At 44.8% G+C, this 24,786-nt stretch overlaps 1 protein-coding gene across 1 annotated transcript in view; it reads left to right on the top strand.

Moving 5' to 3' along the window:
- PDILT (protein disulfide isomerase like, testis expressed) overlaps nucleotides 1-22,679 on the top strand; it is a 43,022-nt gene extending 20,343 nt beyond the window's left edge. The window contains exons 3-12 of the mRNA XM_026520492.3: nucleotides 1,714-1,920; nucleotides 7,684-7,817; nucleotides 8,709-8,846; nucleotides 11,722-11,832; nucleotides 11,915-12,040; nucleotides 14,551-14,748; nucleotides 17,799-17,919; nucleotides 19,664-19,842; nucleotides 21,239-21,328; nucleotides 22,328-22,679. Of these exons, the coding sequence (XP_026376277.1) occupies nucleotides 1,714-1,920; nucleotides 7,684-7,817; nucleotides 8,709-8,846; nucleotides 11,722-11,832; nucleotides 11,915-12,040; nucleotides 14,551-14,748; nucleotides 17,799-17,919; nucleotides 19,664-19,842; nucleotides 21,239-21,328; nucleotides 22,328-22,564 (1,541 nt within the window). The 3' untranslated portion in view covers nucleotides 22,565-22,679. The remainder of the gene's footprint in view (nucleotides 1-1,713; nucleotides 1,921-7,683; nucleotides 7,818-8,708; nucleotides 8,847-11,721; nucleotides 11,833-11,914; nucleotides 12,041-14,550; nucleotides 14,749-17,798; nucleotides 17,920-19,663; nucleotides 19,843-21,238; nucleotides 21,329-22,327) is intronic.
- The last annotated feature ends 2,107 nt before the right edge of the window (nucleotides 22,680-24,786 follow it).

Below are 24,786 nucleotides of genomic sequence, written 5' to 3'. Positions count from 1 at the left end.
GGATGGATATGTGTATAAATCTCCATTACTATTATTGTTAGATCCTATCCAGCGAACTTTAGGATACCAGTATTCCTGTTATCACAGGCTATTTCTCTCACTTCCATTCCAGATACTCAGGAGCAGTGGGCTGTGTGGAACCTCTAAAAGCTCCAGCATTTGAACAATCATTCCATGTGTTTTTCTTGCCCTGAGCTGCTTCCCTTAGAGATTAAGATTTGGACACAATGTCAATCAGCCACCCTGAGCCAGGCAGGGCCAGATCCACAAGGAAGCCGGGGAGAGGCCTGAGGGCCGGAGCAGCTGGCAACAGGCCAGCACCTGCTGGCGATGATGGATGGGGGGTATCGAAGACAATGATGGTGACAAAGCAGGCGGTGGAGAGGCAAAAAGTCCCACTTCCTGTGCATTGATTGGGAATTTAATGAAAACAATCATTCACTTTCGGGTTCCATCACAGGAGCAGGTGTGCTGACTGATGGTGGGGCATGTGCCAGTTGTCCTGGAGCTGGCTTTCTGGGTTTTGCTTTACAAAAGCCCTCTCTGTTGGACTTGGAACTTGCCCAGGCAGTGGAGGTGATATGCACCTTCTCCAAGTGCGCTCCAGATGGACAGGGGAGAGGGGTGGGGACTGACACAGGGAATGCATTCTGACTTGAAAGGAAATCAATGACCCCTTGCCCTGGCTTGGCCCACCTGCTGCAGATATCGGGCCGGTGAGGGGCCTGCAAACTCTCAAGTGTTATCAGGAAGAAGGAAGGCAAATGTGAGCGCCTTTTAGTCCTCTCTCATTTAGGTCAGGAATCCCATGCCAGCTCCCTGAGGCCGTTTTCCAGAAAGGGGGCTCCCCACTCCTACCCCCACTTCACTGCCCAGCAATATGAGGGGCCAAGGAATCCTAATCAAGAGTGTGAGGTCTCTTTGAGACCACTTACCCCAGGGGGCAGGCTCTGAAGGGGAAGGGGAGCATGGTAACCTCTTCCTACACCTGACCTTCCTTGAGAGTCCCCTGATGTATTCATGTTACAGGGCAACAGGAGCAGCTCAATTTGGCCTGTAACTCCAGAACTTTCCACCAGATGGCGCGCATGCTCCCTCATTCTTTCTCCTCTGACTTCTGACCACAAAAATTGCACAATAATAACAGTAGTAACAATAATGCATTATGTCTTTATCATGTGCCAGGCACTGTGCTGAGGGTTTGACACACCAGCGCTGGTTAGAGAGCCAATTGAGTGGTTCCAGGTCCCGGCTATACCTCACTGCCACAGGACCCTGGGCAAGTAGAACATTTTGTTTTCCATCAGTAACCGTCATACCTACCCCACAGGGGTGCTGAGAGGATTAGATGGCTCAATCCATGGAAAGCTTTCAGAAATTAATAAGCACTGTATAACTGATTGTTCAATAAGTCTTACTTGGCTGACCCTATGGCATAGTTGATACTATTTTTTTTTCATTTTGCCCATGAGGAATGTGGGATTCACAGAGTTGGAATGAGTTGCCCAAAGTTGTATTGCTTCCAGTGTTGGTGAACCCAAAGAACCCTGATGTGCCTCCCAAATGGCCAATTTCATGAAACATGTGCCTCCCATCCTGTCACATTTCTGAAAATCTACCTAGTACAGCAGAGCATGAGGAAGGCCCAGGAGCTAAGCGGATGAAACCCAGCCTCCTTCTCAGGAGATTTATGATTTATACTGGCTCTTTCAGACAACCCATCCTCCAAGCAATCCAGGAACCTGGCTGAGGAACTGGGCAAAGCGGTGGAAATCGTGGGCAAAGGCAAGAACGGGCTCGGCTTTGGCAAAGTGGACATCACGGTCGAGAAGGAACTTCAGAAGGAGTTTGACGTTAAGAAGGCTCCAGAGTTGAAGCTGTTTTTTGAGGGCAACAGGTTGGAACCCATCAGTTGCAAAGGTAATAGTCCTTGTGTGTCAATCAAGGCAGTGCTAACTATGGAAACACAAACTCCAGCATTTCAGTGACATAACAGAACATCGAGTCTATTTTTTGCTCATGTAGAGCCCAGCTGGCAGCCAGAGGGTGGGGGTGGGTGGCTCAGCTACACATAATCTTTCAAGGACCCAGATTCCTTCCAGCCTGTGGCTCTGCCTTCCCTTAGGGCCTCTGAGCTCCCTGCCATTTTCTCTGTATCTAGCCAGCAGCTGAGGCAAGGAGGCAGAGGATTGCCACTGGTGGTGTTCATGACCCAGGCTTGGAAGGTGCAAACATCACATCTCATTCCACTGACCAAGATTCTATTACATGGCCTCACTCAACTGAAAGGCTGAGCAATATGGCCCTGATCTGTGTCTATAAGGAAAATAAAATTTTGGTGAACACATAGCTGCCTCCACCACAGCTTGCATCTCAGCTGGTAGGCCCTAGAAGCACCGTGAGGTGGGATAGTGAGATGCATGGCTCATAAACGGCCAGAGGCCAGACAGTGAGTTCCTAACTCCACCTCCCACCTCCATCTTCTACTTTAGAATGGCTTTAACAGGGTCCCAGGCCGAGGAAAGGGACACTGGGAGATGATGAAACAAGACAAATTTGGGATAGGATGACTATCAAATACTTTAGCTTCTGTCATCATCCACTTCATTCATTAACTTGTTCATTCACTTATTCAATGCTTTTATTGGGAAACTACCATGTGTCCGGCCCTTAGTGTCAAGAATGCTTGAAGAATTATGTGACTCAGTGCGGTACATGGTAGGTCCTAATTTTTAAAAATGCTAATTATATAAATGCGTAAATGTGTGTAAAACTGATGGACAGGTGGAATGAAACTGACAAATGCCAATGTACCCAGCACAGCCCATACTATGCTAAAAGAATGTTCCCATTATATGTGTGAATGATTGAATCAGGAAACTGAAATAGTGTTTTGCAGGGTCTGGCATTTAGAAATTCTGCAATAAGCGTGTTTGAGGTTTTTTTGCCAAAACCAAAAGGGCCCAGAGAGAGCTACCACCTGCAGTGGCTGCCGGATGCCTTGCAGTTCTCAGAGCAGACACAAGGGGGCATGAGACACAGACCAGACTTGCAGGGGCTGGACTGCTGGGGAAGGTGCCGCAAAAGCGCCAAGCTCAGGGTGGATTGCGAAAGAGACCAGGCAGTGCAGTGGCTCCCAAGCGGCTTGTGGGACCCTGGTGGCCTGGGGTGGGGGTGGGGTGGCAGGTGAGGTCTGACTCCTCTTTGAGGCAACAAAGGTGACAATGTGGCAACTTCCAGACTGAGTCCCTTTTGGTAGGAGCCAGGGCCTGGGACCTCCACTGCCATGCAGGAAGCTGCATCACCGCCTTCCCCAGGAAGTCCCCTTTGACTGCCCAGATCAGGGTGCCTGCTGTTCCTCTGGAGTCCCACAGCACCTGCGCTTCCCCCTCAAGGCCCTCACTTCACAGAACTGATTCTGTTAATCGTTGTCTAGTGAGAGCACAGGGCAGGAGCTGATCTCACTTCTTTTCCTGGGTCCTCCGAAGAGGATGCCAGAACTGGCAGACACCACCTGGCTTTAAATCCTTACCACGTGCCTGAAGGACAATCACTTGCTCTTGTCAAATCTTCTTTTCCTCACCTGTGAAATGGAGATGGTGGAAGTATCTACCTCCTAGGGTTACTGATGTGATGAAACAAGTTTCACAAGCCCTGACACCTATCGGATCCGTTTACTGTGCTCTATCACTATTCTGGGCCCCTTTACATATGTTCCAACCACCCAGCATAGCAGGTGATTTTACAGATGGGAATCTGCATAGAGAGATGGAACAACTTCCTCAGCTCCCCAGCTAACAAGCACTGCAACCCACAAATGCTTTCTGCAAAGGGCCAGATAATAAATATTTTAGGCCTTACAGGCCAAACAATCTCTTTCGCAACTACTTAATGCTGCTGATACAGTGGAAAAGCAGCCCTACAAAAACCAGTAAGTGTCAAAACTTTATTTATAATGTCAGTTGGCAGGTCAGAATTGGCCCATGGGCTGTCATTCACCAACCCCTGCTCTAGGTTGTGCTGCACTCAAAATAAACTGCGGATATGGCTCTTGTTATTATCAAACAATTAGTTTTCTGACCCTTGAGCAGTGCCTGGAACACTTAGGTTCTTTTGAGTTTGAATGAGATGGAATTGCAAGGACCCACTGTAGGCAGACTTGGGGTAAGGAGCCAGCCCATATTTCTACCAGGTTTGCCCATCCCTCCTCTTCTTCAGTGTTATCCCCAACCAGGGAAAGAGGCAGTGGGTGCTGGCAGGGAGCCAAGGCCTGGATTTAGGACAAACACTAGTTAGAGAATTTGAGCCAGCCATCCCATTTCTCATTTCCTAAACAGGATGAATAATGCCAGTTCTGCCAACTTGACAGGGCTTCCCTGAGCTAAGAGGGGCGACAGAGCTTTACTGGTCTCCTGCACCAACTTTTATGAAAACCTTCCCAGGAGGCAAGTGGGGTTTAGTCCTTGTTGGGTCAAAGCTAGAGTTCTGGTTCTCCTCTAGTCTCCCAAGGATTGATGATGGGAAACTTGGTCATGGCCCCCTCTCTGGAGGGAGGGAAACTCAGGCTGGCTCCAGGGCCTCAGTTAATGATGCATCATAGCTTGAGCTTGGAAATATGCAGTGGAGCGACAGCCCCAGTCAATCATTGACAGAGCGTTCACACCTCAGTTGTTACCCCGTCCTCTGGCTCAGAGCCAAGTGCCAGGGGAGACACCAGCCCAATGGGGGCTGTGACCCATCTGCAGGCACTCAGAAGCAACCTATCTGTCAAGTTCAGAGCTACCTCAGCCCCAGGGGGTTCAGAGGGGCAAACAGAGCTCAGACATCCCAGAGAAGATGGCGCAAGACCAAGTTCCTTCAAGCCAGCTTATGTCATGATTCATCCACCTCATTCATTCATCCTGTAATTATTTCTTGAGCACCTACTATGAGCCAGACATTACAGGAGCTAACAAGCAAACTAGCCAAAAATCCTAATTTCAGGAAAAGACAGATTCAATGAAGAAAATGAAAGAGGTCATAAACCAGAGAATGATATGATTGATGGGAGCGGGGTGGGGTGGTAAGAAAAGTCCAAACCTCGAACTAAATAAGCTGGAGATGTTGTGCTGACTGCTGAGGAAAAGGCAGCCCAGGTGGAGGGACTGGCGGACACCAAAGCCCGGTGTGCTGGAGGATGAGGGTGTGGCTGCAGTGTGGACCGTAGGAGACAGCTACACAAAATGAGATCAGAGTGATGGTTCTGATGACCTGAAATTCAAATGTATTTGGAGGGGTTTGTTCACCTTTTTTGGTATTTTCAGGACTTTGGAACCTATTCCTTCCAGAGCACTTATAATTTTTTTTCAGACAAATGCCTACAAGAGAAACTGTTCCCATGATACGTGCTTGTTTCTTCCTGGAAGATGGCTGGGAACACTGAAAATAGACACTCAGCCTTGGCGTTGAAGCTAGGAGGAGAGGGGAACTGCAGCAGGGTGGAGTGCTGTGGTCTGCGGTGGCAATGAAGCCTCCCCCATCCCTCTTTGTCCTTTGAGGCCAAGACATCGTCCTTCTATGAACTTCTATGGGCCTGACTCATTGTGGCTTTTCAAATGGCCTAATTGGTATCTACTAAGGTTGAACGCAGCATCCCCTATGACCAGAAATTCTACTCCTGGGCATGTACCCAACAGAAGTGCATCCAACGTGCCCCAGAGACATGCACGAAAATTAATTCTTAATAGTCCCAAACTGAAAACAACCCAAATGCTCACCAACAGAGAATGGATAAATAAATTATAGAATATTCACACGACAGACTGCTACACAGTACATGCAACAATATGGATGAATCTCACAAACGTAACAAAGCCAGACCCCAAAACACACACTGTGTAACTCCACTTGTGTGAAGTTCAAGAGAAGGCAGACTAATGCATGCTGTTAGAAGTTACAGTAGTGGTTACCCTCAGGTAGCGGTGAGTGAGGGGCTGGGAGGGGGCACAATGGGATTTCTGAGGGCCTGGTAATGGTCTGTGTCTCTTGATCTGGGTGGTACTCAGGTGTGTTCATTTTGCAAAACTCCACCAAACTATACATTATAATTTGTACACCTTTCTGTATGCAAATATACTTCATTTTAAGTTTTTTTAATAGCCTTAAGTTCTTTAGAAATGTAAGCAAAGACACCCAAAATAGAGTCCTTTCCAGTCGATTTACCAACTCAACATGCATTCATCAAGCCCACTGAAGCAATTTGTCCTGCACAGGCTGCTTGCTCTGCCTGGAAACCTTTCCCTCTCCCCTTCCTTGTCCTGTTCCATTCTTCTTATTGTTGCCTGCTTATTAACTCCTATGCTTCCTTCAGTATTCAGCTCATAAGTGATCTCCTCTGGGAAGCCCTCCTTGACTTCACAGTCTAGGTCATGTGTCTTTGCTACAGGCTCATAGAACTTTGCTTTTTAAAACTTACTTTGGGGGCGCCTGGGTGGCAGAGCGGTTAAGCGTTTGCCTTCAGCTCAGGGCGTGATCCCGGCGTTATGGGATCGAGCCCCACATCAGGCTCCTCCGCTATGAGCCTGCTTCTTCCTCTCCCACTCCCCCTGCTTGTGTTCCCTCTCTCGCTGGCTGTCTCTATCTCTGTCAAATAAATAAAATCTTTAAAAAAAAATAAAACTTACTTTGGGTGTGATTATATACTTGTTTGTGTGATTACTTGACAACTGTCCTACTCAACAGAATGAGAACAGTAAAACAGTGAGAATATGTTTGTTTCTGCTCACCATTATCTTCCAGGACCAAGCACAGCACTTGATAACATAATAGGTACTCAGTACGTATTTGTCAAATGAATAAATGAGTGAAGGAATGAATGGTGAATGAAGGAATAAAGGCCTATAGATATAGTCCAAGTTACTCACGAAAAACACTACTTTATCTCAAAAATTCAGTTTAAATTCTCCATTCTATTCTATAGCAGTCTTTGATAGAAAACAATATTTTACATTATCTACCATCATGTGGAATTGATGATCCTAGCAAACACATGTCTATCTGTAGCCTAATGTAATTCTAGCACACTGTTACCTCTCCCCAGATATGGTATGTGTTTCCCAATTTTAAAAGCTAAGATTTTTGTGTGCTTGGCACCTCATACGATAGCTGAAAAATGAAAGTCAGGATCTATGACCTTAGTGGACATTGGAAGCACAGGTGATAATGGAATTTTCCCAAGGTCACAGAGCTAGCTAGTATTTTTATTTACATTTCATTCATTTATATTTTTTAAAAAATAAATCCACCTTCCTGTCACTTTGGAAAGTAGATAAGAAAAGAAGACTGGGCATGCTTCCTCCTGGGTTATTCCCAGGTTCACTAGTGGGTGGCCATTGGCAAGTCTAACCTCAATTTCCTCATCTGCAAAATGGGGAGAGTGAGAATGTCCCATAGGGTAGAGTTGTTCTGGGGATGCAAATCGCTCAGCGCAACATCTTGTCCTTGATAAGTGGTCCATGACGTTTAGCTGCTGCAGTTAATGTTCATGCCTTGGGGCTGAGGTGGGAGTGGAAGGACTGTCCTTGGCCTTCAATGGGTGGGAGCCCAAAACCAGGTGCTTCTGCTCCTTAAACCTGGAGAAAACAGGTCTTGCTCCATTTCAAGAGAAAACTGCTATGCGATCCATTGAACTGTCTCTCTCTCCAGGAGTGGTTGAATCTACTGCCTTGGTCGTTTGGTTGAGAAGACAAATTAGCCAGAGAGCATTTTTGTTCAATGACACCCAGCAGGTGATAGAGTTTGTGACATCTAGGCCTTTGGTCATCATCGGCTTCTTCCAGGTACTGGGGGCAAGAGGTGGGAGGTGGCTTTTTGACTGGGAGGAGTCCTATTGTCTGGGAGGGGGTGGGGTAAGGAAACATCTTCCACTTGGGTTAATGCCATACCCATTCTTCCTTTCCAATGAGCTAGTTTTCCAGGTAACTGCAGTGTTAAAATGAAGGCGGAAAGAATGGAAGGTGATGTGGTAGGAGAAACTAACCAGAAAGGTGGACAGGAATGCAGAGAGAGGAAAGGAGACTGACATTTATTAAATTAGCTTTGATAGTATAACTGATCTTAGAATATCACTGAATAATAAATAATTTGGAAATTGTTTTTCCTTGTAGAGAATGAGTTTCTTATATATCTTTACTCATTTCCTGTAACTTGCATGGCTCCTCTCTTCTCCCAGTGGAAGACAGAACTTGGGCATTATATTTTTACACGGGGAGAATATGTACCTCTTTCTGTCTCATCTCACTTTTTGACAGCCCCAATTTTCTTTCAAGTTATAGAATGAAGGCTCCAACTACAGCCATATCTTGATACCAAGTTTATATTTGGTGATCCATGTGGTCAAACCAGTTTCCTCTTCTGAAATCAATTAAGGAATAAATGTTTAAAAGTCTCAACCTGTGTGTTAGAATAGCCTTACTCTAAATACTTGGAAAAAATTGAGTTTATCAATTCTTTTCATTAATCTCTGTGGATTTGCCTATTTTGGCCTTAGTCATAGCCACAGAAGTATTCTGAGTATGTAACATTCATGAAAGGGGACTTAGGGAACCCAGGAAAACCCCAGAACTTGGAAAGGCAAGGAGATGAATTGGTCACCATTTCTATCTTGACTTTAAATAAGCCAGATGTTTTGCTTTCTACCAAAGCCTCACCAAACATCCTTCCCCAAACAGGATTTAGAGGAAGAAGTAGCAGAGTTGTTCTATGATATGATCAAAGACTTCCCAGAGCTAACGTTTGGAGTGATATCAATTAGCAATGCCATTGGACGTTTCCACGTCACCCTTGACAGTGTTCTGGTGTTCAAAAAGGTAAGACTTGGATTCTATTGCTAGTGAAGGGTCTCCATCTCAAAATAGTGGACTATGCATGTATCTATAGGCTTTGGGTACAAATTCTGGTTCTGCCATTTATGAGCTAAGTGGCATTGGACTAGGCAGCTTTTGTGAGATCACAGTCTCCCAGAGTTTCTCTGGCCTTTCTAGACATCTTCCATTGTAAGCTCCTCCTCCTTTTCTTAACCAGTAAATGCCATTCATTAAGGCTCAGTCCTCTGCCCTGTGTTTTCTTCTGGTCCCTATTCCCCTACCCACCCTCCATCAGCAAGTCATATACCCATAACTTACAAATCTCCCATTTCCAGCCAGACTGCTCTATCTCCAGACTTTCATATCCATCACCAGATGTCTCAACATGACCAAGCCTAACATCATAATCTCCCCTCCAAATCCTCATTCAGTGTTTTTTTCTCTCTCTCAATGAATGGTGTCACCATTTCTCCAATGTCCCATCTGAGTAAAGCCAGAATACCCAGGCATTATTCTAACCCCTCCCTCTTCTCCACCCTTCACAACCTGTCCATCACCCCAAACCGATTGATTTTAAATCCAAAATATCCCTTGAGTCTATCTATTTCTCTCTACTGCTACCATCCTAAGGCAAGTAACTATCATATCCCATAGCCTAATGCAACACCCACCCAACTGGTCTGCCACATTCTCTCTTATCCCCTAAAAAGTAATCTTTCCAAAACTCAAAAGTGATTGCCACCTGCCTCCTTCCCATCAAAAGCCCTTTAATGGCTTCCTATTATTCTTAGGATAAAGACTCAAGTCCCTAATAAGGCCCACAAGGCCTTCCTCACTCTAGCCTCTGTTACACATCTTCTTCCTTTCCCTCTCTGGGATCTGAGAATAGATCATCCAAGCTGTCTAGTAGGACATTTAATTAAATTAACATTTTAGTTCCTCAAACTAGCTACATGTGGATAATGGCTACTGTACTGAACAGCATAGATATACAGAGCATTTCCATCATCACAGAAAGCTCTATTAAACAGTATTATTCTAGACACAGTAATCTGGTTCCTGGAACATGCCTTACTGCCTCACCACACAAAGCCAAATCCTTACAACAATCATGTTATTTATAGAAATGGCTTAGAGAGGTTAGGTTACTTGCCCAGGGCCACATAGGAGGTGGGTGAAGTGATAGCTAGACCTGCTTAAGACTGTGAGCCACTACATTTTTACTTGGGCTCTTAGAAGTCATTGTAAGGTTTTAAGTTGGAGAATAAAATAACCTGATTTGTGTCTTTGAATGGGATAACATAGAGTCCAAAAATAGATCCAAATACATATGGAAATCTAGTACAGGATAAAGATGATATTTTAGATCAGTAGGGGAAAAATATTATTCAATGACTAGTGTTGAGAGAATTGGGTAGCCAGTTAGGGGGGGAAAAAAAGCTAAATCCATATATCCTCCTTCCATCAAATTAAATTGCAGATTGATTTCTGATTTAAAACTATAACAAAGAAACCATGGAAAGTCTAGAAAATGCCACAGGGGACTTTGCTTTCTAAACTTGGAGCTGGAAAGCCCTTTTATAAAGCATGACTATGCTAGAAACTATGAAAAGAAATGCTGATACATTTGGACCACATAAAAAGTTAAAAGTTCCACAGAATAAACCTCATCACAACATCAAAAACCAAAGAGCAAACTTAAAAAATGCACTTAGGACAGAGTCAGTCTATTTTAATGGTTAAGAGCATGAGCTCTAGAGTCAGACCTCTGGGTTGGAAGCTTGGCTCCCCCTCTCACTAGCTTAGCAACCTTGGGCAAGTCACTTCACTTTTCTGTGCCTCAATGTCCTCAAACTGTACAATGGTAGAAATAATGATTCATAACTCAGCGGAATGTTATGAAGATTAAATGAATTCTTGCATATAACATATTTAGAACTGTGGCTGGTGCAATATGAGCTCTCCATAGTCCGATTAACATTATCAGACTATTGTCCTGACCAGAAAAGAGTTCCAGCTTTGTCCAAAGGACAACAGGGGCTGTGAAGTATTTGAGCAAGAAAATGACATGAGTTGCTTTCTAAGAACATCACTCTGGCTAAAGATGGGGGTTGGGTTGGAGGGAAACAAGGGGAGAAATTGGAAGACCATTAGGCAGCTTTTGCAGGCGTCCAGGGAAGAGGTTTGGACTAGAGGGTAGGCCAAGAGAAAGAGACAGAGTAGGGAGAAATCAGCCAGAGAGAGCTACATCTTCGTTCTCCTTCCCCCCACAGATTTTGATCCTGATCTACAGAGAATTATTTCCTTCCCTGTGTTAATCCCAGTCCTCCTGAGAAGCAGTCATCAAGCAGGATTAGACATGCAAAAGATTAGGAAAATGCCTGTGAAGGGAAACAGAGGGAGCTGGGGGTGACTCATCAGGCCACGATGTAGGTCTAACCCTTTGGAAGGAAGGAAGGTCCCCTTCCTGCAGCAAAGTTCTAAGAAAGCTGGTCAACGTCACCTACCAGAGAAGTTCTGCATCTGCCTTCCAGAAATGGGCTTGCCTTAGTATCCCTGACACAGTGTCACTGGTTAGGAGCAGTGTGTAAGAAACTGCTCAGCATCAGCACAACTGTTTGGATGGATTTCAAAATGAAGCGACTGGCTGCCCATTTGACCACACTCCCCACTCTGTAGATCAGAGATTTTCACAGCTGCCACATACCCATATTCCATGCACAGGCCGTTCGTATTTACCAAGTACCTAGATTATGGATTACACTTGTCACTATAGCGTTCTCCTTTTGTCCACGGGGAAAACTGTGCTATTTCTATTTATTATGTGTCTACGTTATGGAAGCTACTGCCCTCCAATGCTTTTCTCCTTTTGTCCAAGGGAAAGATTGTGAAACGTGAGGAGCTCATTAATGACATTACCAACAAACAAGTCCTCAATCAAGTCATAAAACAGCACCTCACAGATTTTGTTATTGAATACAACATCGAGGTCAGTGAGCCAAAGGGTCACTGGGAGAAGGGTAGGTGCGTCAGCTGTGTGCCTGGATGACCTGTTTCCCCGGTAATTTCAGAACAAGGACCTGATTTATGAACTGCACATCCTGAATCACATGCTGCTCTTCGCCTCCAAAAGCTCGGAGTCATTTGGTATGATAATGCAGCATTATAGGCTGGCATCCAAGGAATTTACAAACAAGGTTTGTGGAAAGTGCTATTGCCCTTGTTGGACGGGTGTCCAGGACCTGTAGACGCTAATGCCATTTGCCTGCCCTGCTGATTGTAAATTAAGCCTAGGGTGATTTGCATATACATTTGCATACCAGTATCCTTACTTGCATATTGATGCTACATATTATTTCCTACTTAATTTTAAACCAGCTTCCTCCCTTTTTCCTGCCCAGTGTCTCTTCCTTTCTATACCTATGCTGCTGCTTCCCTCATCTTTTTGCAAAGTCTACTATGGGAACATGATGGTTTGGCTCCTTTTTTGATGGACGATGCTCTAGCAGGAGTGAGGGGCTGCAGTGTGGGTGGTCTTTGGCCTGGAAGTGAGGGGGAGGAGAGCCACCCCTGCCTGAGGTCAGGGAGTGTGAAGGAGCACAGACTGTCTGGTGAGTAACTGCTGAGACTCAAGGCTTCAGCATTGCACAGACCTGGGTTCCAATTTTAGTCCTCTTAGAAGTGATTTTGTTTGTGAGTTTCTTCACCACTGAGTTTCAATCGCCTTATGTAAAATGGAAGAATTAGAGGTGTTACAGGTAAAGCAATGAGCAAATGTACAGTGAACAGTGCTATTATTACTGCTGTCGTCCTTGTTTGAAACAAATCTGCCATACCTACATGTACCACCACCTGGACCATGGAGGCAATTTACTTCACTTTTCTCTTTATTTTTTATAAGTATGGTAATGGCAGATTATTTTCTTTTTGATGAAAATTACTCTGAAATTCAAATGAAACAATTAAAAACTTTGAAACCCGAAATAAACACGCAGTAAAGCAACTAGGGCATGAACATATTTAATGTTCATGCTACATCCCACCACACTATTCTCCAGGGAGTTTGTTCCAATTACAGAAATACCTCTTGTAAATATATTTCCTGTTTTATCCAATTTTAAATTTTTGATGTAATTCAGCTGATGACAATCTGATTGCTTCCTTCTATTTCTCTTATAATAGTCAATATGTAGCCATAGTTCTTCCAGATTATTATTTTTTTTATTTAACTCTTTAATCTAGGTGGAGATTGTTTTGGCTTATATTGTGAGATAAGGTCCTAAATGGCCTTTACCCCAGCTATCTAGCTTCCCGAGTGCCAGGTGATTGTGATCTAGTTTAGAGCCAAAGATAAAAGGATGAATATCATTCAGACAGGTCATTCCCTCATATCTTATCTTGTTCATGGCTAGTCAATATTTGTTGAAAGTATACAAGGATGGTTCAAATGCATTGGTTTGTTTTCCACTCCCCAGCAGAGGGAAGAGTGTCGAGCGCATAATAGGGCCCTTAGTATTTTAACAGATGAACGACCTGAGGGTATCAGTGTTTGCTGTGAGCCTCCCTGCTTCCCCTCTTGCTTCTTCTCTGCAAACAGAGCCATCTTTTAAAAATTATTATCATAGTACTTTCTGGCTCTCACTATTCTTTAGTGGCCTTCCACCTTATTCAGATAAAAGCCAGCCTCCTTCCTCGTCTGATCTCATCTCTGACACATCTCTAACTTTGTGTCCCATGACTCTCCCTCATGGTGCTGAAGCCACACTGGCCTTTCCTTTCTATTCTAGAATTCTAAGCTCCGGACCCTAGGCCTTTGCATTGACAGTTTCCACTGCCTGATTCAATGTTCCCCTGACTTGTTAACTCATTACTCAGGTCCCAGCTAAAATGTCACCTCCTCAGGTACTCCTGACCTTCCTACCTAACACTGGGTTCTGACCTCACTCCACCTGAATGGTCATTCTCTATCAGGGTACTCTGTTTTACTGTCTAATTGGCACTCGTTGCTATCTGAATTTATTAATTTGTTTACTACTTTGTTGTCTGTCTTTTCCACTAGAACATAAACTCCATGAGGGCAGATCTTATCTGCCTTGGGCAGTTTATATCCCCAGTGCTTAGCAAAATGCCTAGTAGGCACTCCGCGAATTCTTGTTGAATGATGAGTGAATGAAGTCATGAATTTCCTTGACAGAAGAATAATCCAAATAATAATGAGTTGACAATAATAATGAGTATTGAGCATTTTTACCTCCCACTTACTAAACCAAGCCTTTATACACATTATCCTTTTAATTCTCTCAGCAACCCTATAAAGTGGGTACTCTTATAATCACTTTACAGGTAAGAAAACTGAGGCACAGAGAAGGTCAGTCACTGTTTTGCCCAAGGACCTGGATGAAAGCTCAGGACCTCCTGACTTCCTATGGTTGTGTGGATGGCACCCTGCGCAAGGATGGTGAAATGAGGCTGGTGGCCGACCCATCTGTGCCCTGGGGCACAGGGCTGCCCCTGCCTGATGGAAAGGAGCCTGTTCTGTCTTTTCGATGGAAATAGCCACAGACCCTGCTATTCATACTCCCTTAGTGGTCTCCCAAGGCTTCCCAAGTTTTTCTTCCTCAGTAAGGGATTCCTTGGCCAATTTCAATCTTTACCCTTTCCATGGCCTCCAATCCCAGAGAGACTCAGGTTTCGTTTGATTTGGCAGATCCTTTTCATCCTTGTGGATGCAGATGAACCCAGAAACGGACATATCTTCAAATACTTCAGGATCACGGAGGTTAATATCCCATGTGTCCAGATCCTAAACTTAAGCTCTGACGCAAGGTACAAAATGCCTTCTGAGGAGATAACCTATGAAAATCTCAAGAAATTTGGCCGCAGCTTCCTGAATAGAAGTGCCAAGGTAAGTTTGTTCTTGGACAAGGTTTACTCAGAACCTCAAAATTTCATAATTTTTCTGACTTTAGTTATCTGAATGGGGAGGCAGAATTTCATGGTTCAATGTGGGGAAATACCTGTATCTCTCCATCTCCAATCTTTTCAACTTTTCACCTGTCCTGACGCTATAATTCCACCATTAATTCTTTATTTTGGAAGGCATTTCCTTTACAGGAACTCCCAACTGAAATACAGGAGCTCCCAGGAGTCCCAACATTCTCTGAAAGGAGACACTTTTCCTCCTTTCAGACTCTCTTGTGAAAGATTTAAGGATAGATGGATTTTGGGAGAGGAGATAGGGTAGGGATGTATTAAGCAATCAGGATTTAGCCTCAAAGGTTTTACATACCTTTTATTGGGAGGTTAGAAAGGAGCTGTTTTGCTGAAAGGAAGGAGAGGCTGTAGAAGGATCAGACATAACACAGTATCTCCTGCTGTTTATGCAGCACTTGCAAAGTCCCGCAGCCAGCCTGCTGAATTAGGTGACCATATTTTTTATTTCCAAATGGGACCACTTTTGAGACTAACGGGGTGGGGGGAGGTGGGCATTCTTTAAAAGTATTCTGGAACAACGGGAATAAACTGGAACTTTCCAAGGCAACCAGAATGTTTTGCCACCTTCCCTCTGAGGATTCCCATTACCTTCTGTCCATTCCTGCACAGACACTCCTTCTCAAATGAAAGCCATTTTTTCCCTGATGCACAACATCATCACAGGCCAAGTGGTGAGGCTGGTGTCTCCCTGCCATTTCTCCTCCTCCTCCCTTCAAAACCCCAGATCCCATGCATTTGGACTTTAGATTGTCTGCTCCCTCCCTCCATTGCTGTCATTCGGTCATGTCCCTTTCACTGCTGGGGGACTTAAGCTCCTCATTGCAGACTTGCCCTCCGTCCCTTCTCTGCCATCATTTCCAGAGATGCCAGTATCCAAAACCCTGGTCTCTCTCTTCTCTCATAATTGGTGTGTCCATGCCATCCCAGCCACCTGCTCTTGTGGCCACACACTAGAGATGGCAGCCCCTCTGAAAACCTGATTTCAAGCTTTCCATCCTCTTAATTCCTTTTTCTAATATCCACATTGCTACAATTCTTTACCCTTCTCATGGCCTCCAATCTCCTGATCTCATTTCACTATCTCTCTTCTGCCTTCCTTCATGAACTTCGATTCCATGGTTCATAGCTCTGCTGATGATTCCCTTAACTTCTTTATCCCTTTATTCCTTTATCCACCTTCTACCTTCTTTACACCCTCTGGAATTTACAAGGCAAAATCACAATCCTGGTTGAAACCACTTAATGTCCCTACTTCTTCCGGGCCAATGCTGGAGAAAAAGATCACCACCATGAGGCTGGCTGGCCTCATGGAATCACAAACCTCCCATGGGCTCTTTGAAATGTCCTGACATCTCTGTATAAATTTCTCTTAGTGTGTTCATTCTCTAAATCTCCAAGTCTCTTTGTCCTCATACCCCATTCCTACTTCCAGTCTCAGCTGAGTATAAGACCATGTGTCATTAAGACAGAGGGCCCTCACTTTTCATCACCACATGTACAAACCTACCTGGAGCTCTACCCATTTTCTCTCTCTTCCCTCCAGTTTACCTCAGGAGGTGTCTATCTCCTCCTCAAAGACCAATCCTCCCATGCTCTTGCAATAGAGATGAGCACCCTTCACATGACTTATGAGATGTCAAATGCCTAATCTGGCCCATTTCTAATTTCCATCTTTTTCATCATTTCCCATCTCCATGCCCAGCCTCCACCCCTTTATGCTCCCTCAGAAAGAATCTTCAAGTCCTTTCTAGAGGCTGTTGTGGGGATGAGGGAAGTATTATAGGAACTGGGAAAGATGGGCAAAGGCCAGACAGTTAAGCATATTAAGGATTTGGGTCCCAAGAGCAACAGAAAGCCAAATTTGCATGGTGAAAATAGAACCCTGCTGGTAGAATCAAGGTGTGGAGAAAGCTAGGAGATGCAGAGAGAACTCTGTGAGGCTATTACAGTGAGTGATCTAGGTGAGAGATGAAAGCTACCTGGGCTGGGGTAACAGCAGTGCTGATGGAGAGAAGGAAGTGGATTCAAGAAATTGCAGGAAGCAATGGTTGTAGAAAAAATGTATGTTCTGAGATTTCCACCACTTCCTTCAAAGAGAAGCAGAACAAGCTTCATTCTTTCACACATTCATTCACAAAGTATTTATTGACATCCTACAATGTGCCAGGTTGTGGATACTAAGTGATGAAGAAAGAAAAATCCCTAGTGACATTCTGTCTAGTGTCATAGAGACACGTTAGTCAACTAACCAGAAAAATAAGATTTAAACGATAAACTTGAATAAGTGATACAAGGAAAAGTACCAAATGTTATGAGAACTTATGGTAGCAGGATCTGACCTTGTCTTGGGAGAGTCAGGGAAGCCATCCCTTGAGATCATTCTGAAGGGTAAATCTGAGTTAACTGGATGAAGAATGGAGAGCAGGAATGAGGAGTGGGGAAGGCCCTCCAGGCAGAGGAATGGCATAAACAAAGGCCTGAGTTGGAAGAAGGCTAGCTCTTTGGGTAAATAGAAGATGAGTAAGGCTGAGGAAAGCAAGGGAAGGATGGTAATGAGCTTCATGAGGCTGGTAGGAGCCAAAGTGTGATAAAGGTTTTATAGATCACATAAATTATCTTGGTTTTGATTCTGGGAGTAATTGGGAACAGGTAAATTTTGGGGGGAGAGAAGGACAAACTACATAAGATGTTGAAGACATGAACCCCACTCTCATCTAAGAATCTCAAGAATTATGTATTTGGAATGCTAGAATTGAACCCAGTTTGAAGCCCTTCCTCCTCCCCAACCCTCTGATCTCAATTTGCTGTGAATAATCCAGGCTGGACATCAAGCATTTCAAACTCTTTCCCAAGGTGGTTATAAGAACAAGAGAAAACCTTCCACTGTTTCCCATCATGGCAGGAGCTTCAACTGCCAACCCCTTTCTGGAGATTGTTAGACCTCTCAAATTTGCTTCCTAGAAACATCAATCCAGTGAAGACATCCCAAAATATTGGGACCAGGGGCCAGTTAAGCAGCTCGTTGGGAAGAACTTCAACGTAGTGGTCTTCGACAAGGAAAGGGACGTATTTGTGATGTTCTGTAAGTATCTCTGCAGAGGCTGCCATTATTGCTCTCACTTTGCATAGGACTAAACAGAGTCTCAGGGAGGTGAAGAAACTTCCAAAGTCAGGCAGCAAGTAAGTGCTGGAACTGGGATTGGAGCCTAGGCAGCCTGTCCCCAGTGCCTTGGCTGGCCAATGCTGTACAGAATGGCAGTTCTGGCTTTATGTAACTTATCAAATGGCCCGTATTTAACCCACCTGAGCTGGTGTGGCCAAACTGGAGACTCAAATCAGGCAAGTCCGGCATATTGCAAGTACCTGATAAATGACAGCTATTATTATTCCTATTGTTGTAATTATTTCCAGTGCTTGCCTGAGGACTATTGCCCTTTCTCTCCTGTTTCTGATTTGCACATGAGAGTCATAGCCAGGGACCGCTCTCCTACCCCGAGACACAGAGAAGGATGACGCTGAAGTTACTTCAGACACCTCTTGTATTTTACCATTTATCGAGCACCCACAATGAGCCAGGAATGAGCTGGCTGTGTACACATCCGCTCTTATTTCCTCCTCAAAACAAGTGTCTTAGGAAGGTCCAGTGGATTTCCCCATGATACAAATCAGGGAACTTAGCCTCAGAAAGATTAATTACCTCACCCCAAGTCACACAGTAAATACGTTGCAAGGCAAAAAGTTCAAATCAAGCTCTGATGCCATTCCTTCCTGAGGGCTGCACTGCATCATGCAGGCCTTTAAAAACTTCACTGAAATGGACTCTCATCCACAGGGTGAAGTGTTTAAGGCCCATGTGGTTGAATAAGCATGATCTGTTGCCTTTAAGTGAGAGGCGGGGCAGTTTTTCTATACTTAACTGACACCAGAGCTAGAAGAATGCCCATTTGGGTCCGGTAAAAGGCAAAAGCAGCCTCATTTTCTTGGAAGCAGGCCTGTCAGATTGGCCCCCTGGGACTGCAACCATTATGCCCCCTCCTGCTCCAACCCAGTCCCATCCGGCTCCTGGGGAGCTGCGGGGAGAACAGATGGTCATGGGGGCACTTGCTTTGTAAATGGAGGGATGATCATCCAAATGTGGAGTGTCAGGGCCCTTGAGGCCACCCCTCCCACAGAGCCAGAAACTTTAAGGGGATGATGAGCAGGGAAGGTTAGAGCCGGTCCCTGATTCTCTCCCCCTAAGTGCCTGGGCCAGACTCAAAGCTAAAGAAACGGTCCCTCAGGACTAAAAGGCAGTGTGGTATAATGGTCTCAAGTCAAAGCAGCCTGACTTCAAATCTCACTTCCTGTGCTTAATTACCTGGGTGACCTTGGGCTGTGAGCTTAACCTCTGTTGGAAAACTCTTGTGCTCTCGCTCTCTCTCTCTCTCTCTCTCTCTCTCACACACACACACACACATACACACACACCGAGATTTCTGGCAGAACATGAGGAATCATCTAGTGTAAATATTTTTCTTGTTTTTTTTTTTCTTCAACTAGAGTGGAAAGCTATGTTAAAGGAAAAATAGAGAGCAGAAGAAAATGTCCCAGCATGCTCAAAGTGTTTGTGTCTGGGTGGAGGGGACTAATTTTTTTCTAATTTATTTAATAATGACCAGGTACTGTGGTTGAAATGTAAAATAAGGTAATATACTATTCAAAGAAAGAAGGAATACAATTTGCAAAATAGCAGAACCATTGGTAGAATTCGGTGACAGTGTTTCTGAGGTAGCATTGGCTTTCAGTCTTTATTAGTGTGAACTGGCACAACGGCCCTTCTCTTCCAGATGCACCCTGGTCGGAAAAGTGTAAGGCGCTGTTCCCAGTGTTGGAGGAGTTGGGGAGAAAGTATCAAAACCACTCGACAGTCACCATTGCCAAGATGGACATCATGGCAAATGACATTCAGCTGACGTACCTAGACCGGTACCCCTTCTTCAGGCTCTTCCCCATCGACTCTCAACAAGTGAGGGGCTCTTGGGGCCCACATACCTGGAAATACCATTATGTTATTATCATGGACCCAGTTTCTCCTGATCTCCAGCTCTCCCTTCTACCAAATCAGCTTCATTCTCAGCTCCAGCCCCCATTATCCTCTCATGTTCAGTTTGAACAGTGTTCTCCATTAGCTTCCCCCAAAGTCCCAAGACTTGCTAGAATTGGGTCCAGCTTAGGTCACCTGCTCTTCCCTGACCCAGTCATTGTTGTCAGAAAGGTGTCAATGTCTTGGTAAGTCAGGCCCAGGTTCCTCTGGTATTGGGGCTGAGCTCTACCCAGACTATATGGACTAAGGTGGGGGGGAATCTTCATGTGAATCTTGGGGGTGGCATGCTATGAGAAGAAGGAAGAACACATGATAGAAAAACAGGTCAATGTCTTTTACACACCAGTATCACAATCACCAAGCATCGCCAGTGTCAAGGAACATACTCTCCGTGCTGCTCTGACACGTGGGAAAGAGTGTCCATCAAACACTGAAAGCCAAGGTTCCTGTCCCAAGAAGAGTACGACGAGTGTGGGAGAGAAGTCATGACGTGGGCCCACCACCACTTGCAACTGGAATTGAAGGGGACAGATTCTGGAGGGCAGATATGCCATGCAGATATGGGATTTTAAAGAATGCTGAAGATTTAAATCAGATTAGAAGACAGGTGTGACTACAGGCAGGAAGTATAATAGGCATGAGGAGGTGGGCAGAAGGGTGACCACAGCACTGTGAAGGAAGGGCCATCCTTCTGGTATAGAACATGCACGTGGGAGAGTCGTGGAAAATGAGGCTGGGTTGAGAGGGTGGAGCTGTCATGGATCTTCCATTATCTGAAAAGGAGTGTAGACAACCAGTGGACAGTAAGCAGCTTCATAATCTTAAAGATTGAAAGACGAAAGGGAACTAGGGATAGCTGAGCAATGATCATGTATCAGATGCTTTGTAAAATAATAACTAGCCTTACTCTTCTTGTTATAATAATAATAATAATAATAATAGCAATTATATACAGCACTCACTATGAGTCGGGTACTGTTTTTCATATAGTAACTCATTAAATTCTCAATAACATATGTCACAGGTACTGTTATCATCTTTACATTACTGATAGTGAAACTGAGTCATAGAGAGGTTACATAGGTTTGAGCCCTGACAGTGTGCTCTGAGGTCTGTGCTCTGAACCAATTACGCTGGAGGAATTTTTATTACTCTTATCTTAGAGCCATGGTAATGGAGGCTCAGAGAGGCTAAGGAACCTGCTCATTGTACTCAGCTTGTTAGGAATTTGACCCTGGCTTTATCTTATCTCTGAATAATACCTGACTATTTTGCAGGAAGAGGCTACCATTTTGATCTTGTTCTGTTTTCTTCCTAGGCTGTACTGTATAAAGGAGAACACACCCTGGAGGGCTTTTCTGACTTCCTGGAAAGTCAAATCAAGATCAGGATGGAGGATGGGGATGAGGTAAGGCAAAACGGCAGTACCCAGGATTATTCTGTTCCACACAGAATCATCAAGAGCTCAAACAACTAGGAAAGAGTGTGCCAAGAGTCCCATAATCTTGTGCTTTCTGGAGCTGGCTGACCACAGGTGAAAAATGACCTATTCTGAATGACTTTATTTCAAGGGCACTTAACTACAAGAAAGCAGAAATGGCAGACTTCAGAAACAGAGGGAAAGGCTGTGAGGTCTCCTAAGACTGCTTCCCTGGGTCCACTGTTCCCGAGTTGGTAACCAGATGTCTTGACAGGATCCAGTTCTCTGGCATTATTTTCCTGATGGATGGGATAACCATCCCCATTCTCTCCAAATCCCCAATTCCATTCATGCCTCAGTGAGGCCATCTGCAAGAAGATGCCATCTGTACTAGTTAGGACCCTTTCAGTTGCAAACATCAGAAACACTACTCTGGTTTAAGCAACAATGGGAACTTAATCCACATAACTGGTAAGACCATCAGGCACAGGTGGATCCAGGAGCTCAAACTCATTTTCTGTCTCCCCATCTCTGCTTCCTCTCTATTGGCTTTATTCCCAAGCAGTCACTTCCTCATTGGAGGGTCAAAGATGGCTGCACAGCTCTAAGCTAATATCCATCCAGCTTAGAAAGCAAGCGCCTACTTCCTCGAAGTCCTAGCAAATGTCCTGGATAGGTATCTCATGAGAGGCCTGGGTCACATGTCCAGCCCTGGAGCTAGACCTGGGGCAGCCACACCTGTAGCCTTTGAGTAGAGGAATGGGGTTCTCTAACGGCCCTATTTCTGGACAGGCAAGACTATGGTTAGGAACTTCCTCACCTAAGCCCAGTGGGCCTTTACATCTATGAGGATCCTCCAAGTGCCTCTCTCTGGGCATTTCCAGAAAAAGAAGTCTTGGTGTAATCATAATCACAATTATCATGTATTTCTTGCCTCTTTATTTCTTTATCCTATTTCTTCCCTCTTTCCCTTCTTTTCTTGAAAAGCTGTTGTCTGTTGAACAAAGTGAAATGACAGAAGAGGAGGCATTAGCTGAGGAAAAGAAGGTACCTTTTATCAAGGAAGAGTTACCTGACCAGAAGTTGCCAGAGCTGGAGAATGTGACAGTGCTGGAAGAGCCCGCTGGACAGAAGGAAACAGCGCAGGAGGAGGAGGAAAAGGTGGCTAAGCCAAAGGGACCTCCAAAACAAGAGAAGAAACCACAGGTGAAGGAAGAACTGTAGCTTCTTCAAAGCCAAGAGCCACTTCCCAGGTCCTGGCATCATTTTCTAAGGGGATCTACTCCAAAAAAAGTATATATCATTGTGATGGGTGGAGGCTGGATGATTAAAAACTCCTGAATGTCTTTGGCCCTGTTCTACTGGTTGCCTCTTTTTCCTGGTTGGGACTGCCTTAGAAGAGCTGTTTAGCCTGGAATTTATACAGGGTTGCAAGCAAAGCCATAGCTGCAACAATTAATGAGTAGTCACAACATGCTGCTCAGTTATGCAATTTTCACGTCACTTTCATTATCCCCATTTTACACATGGGGAAACTGAGGCAAAGAGAGGTTAAGCAACTAGTCAGGATCACACAGTTAGGAAGCCCTTGAGATATGATCCCAGGCACTCTCACTGCAGAAACTGCATTTAACCACTATGTACACACCACCTCCACTAGCCTGGAGTCCCCAGGGTGGGGACTGATTTGTCTATGCTGCATTTTGACACAGTAAGAAAGAGATCCAGCCCCAACCATGTCCCTAGTCTTTATCTCAGTAAGTGACCCACTCTTTTAAGCAGCAACGGGTTAGTGCTAGCATAATGCTCAAGCCCCTTCGGTTACTACCCTAAAAATTAATCCACCAATCTGTGTGACTCCACCCACTTGCAATGACTCCACCCACTTCCATCCGGTGACAAGCTCCACTGATGTCCGCATGACTCCACCCCGCTTCTTTCCATGTGACCACCTCCTCCACTTCCCTCCACCTCCTCCCACCATTCTCAGCCCTAGAAGTCTTCTGAATGGTGTGCTTCCGCTGCCACTCTGTATCTCCCTGCCCACCCCCATCCATATTCCATAAAGTTGCTGAAATGATCTTTTAAAAAGCCATAGTCTTGAAGGCTTGCAACACTACCTGTTTTAACTCTATAATGGAATCTTCATTGCTTTTAGAATAAGATACAGTCTGCTTACTATGCCTTCAAGGCCTGGAAAGTTCTGGCCCCACAGATCTCTTCTGCTTTTTCCTCTCTCCCACTCATTTTCTAGGCTCCAGCCATGCTTCCTGTCTATTCTTCGAACAGTTCAAGTGCTCTCTCTCCTCATGATTGTTCCTTCTGCTTAAATGTACACACAATACACTCCCACAGATCCTCATGCAGATGTGTCTTCTCCATCCTTCAAACCTCAGTTCAAATGTGACCCCCTCAAAGAGGACTTCCTAGATACCAATATCTGAAAGCATCTTATTTTGCTGTGCACTAATATACTGCTTGCTTCCCCCACTGGGTGGGTAAGCCCTGGAGAACAGATATATCTATTTTGTTCCACTGTATTTCCAATGTCTAGAACACTGCTTAGACACACTAGATGCTCAGTAAGTAAGTATCCATGGATCAAATGAAATTTTATATCAGGCAGCACCCCATCTCTGAGATACATGATTTCACTGTCATCCCAAAAGGGGGAGGTGCTGACAATGTTGCCTGGAGATGCAAATTAGATTCTGTATTAGTTTCCTATTATTGCTCTGACAAAATGCCACAAATTTAGTGGCTCGAAGAAGTACCAACTTACTCTCTTAAAGCTCTGAAGGCCAGAAATCAGAAGTCAGTTTCACTGAGCTAAAGTCAAGGTGTCATCAGGGTTGGTCCCCTCTGGAAGAATCCCTTGACTTGCCTTTTCTAGCTTCTGGATACTGCCTGCATTCCTTAGCTCATGGGCCTGCCCAGACAACCTTCCATCACGATCTTGAACTTAATCCTACTGCAAGGTCCCTGTTGTCATGTAAGGTACCATTCATAGCTGCTGGGACTAGGACATAGACTATTGGGAAGTCATCATTCAGCTGACCAGAGATTCATGCTGCTGATTTGTGATAATCATTTTGGCCAAGTGGTAACAGGACTCCTCTTGGAAAAAGAGGGTGTATTATTTTACAGACCAATGTCTCTACAAACCATCTGGGCCTTTCCACTTCCCACCTGTCATGTAAGAGAAAGGCTGTTTGTACTCCTTCAAGCCTCCTGATCCAGCTCCTGGGCCTCCCTCTCCCACCCCGAAACCTGGCCTGTCCATATCCAGATGAAGCAGGGTATAGCTGGGGGCCCTGGAACTCACCTGAGCCAGACTGCCCCAACAGGAGCAGGTGTTAGTATTCAGGACACGGTGTGAGGCTCACCTGCCTCAGCCTTAAGGCTATGTGGCTGCTGGTCAAAGGAAGGGTTCATGGGGGCTGCTA

The sequence above is a fragment of the Ursus arctos genome, unplaced genomic scaffold (genome assembly GCF_023065955.2).
Source record: "Ursus arctos isolate Adak ecotype North America unplaced genomic scaffold, UrsArc2.0 scaffold_2, whole genome shotgun sequence".
Taxonomy (NCBI): Eukaryota; Metazoa; Chordata; class Mammalia; order Carnivora; family Ursidae; genus Ursus; species Ursus arctos.
This window is presented reverse-complemented; position numbering and strand designations above follow the sequence as displayed.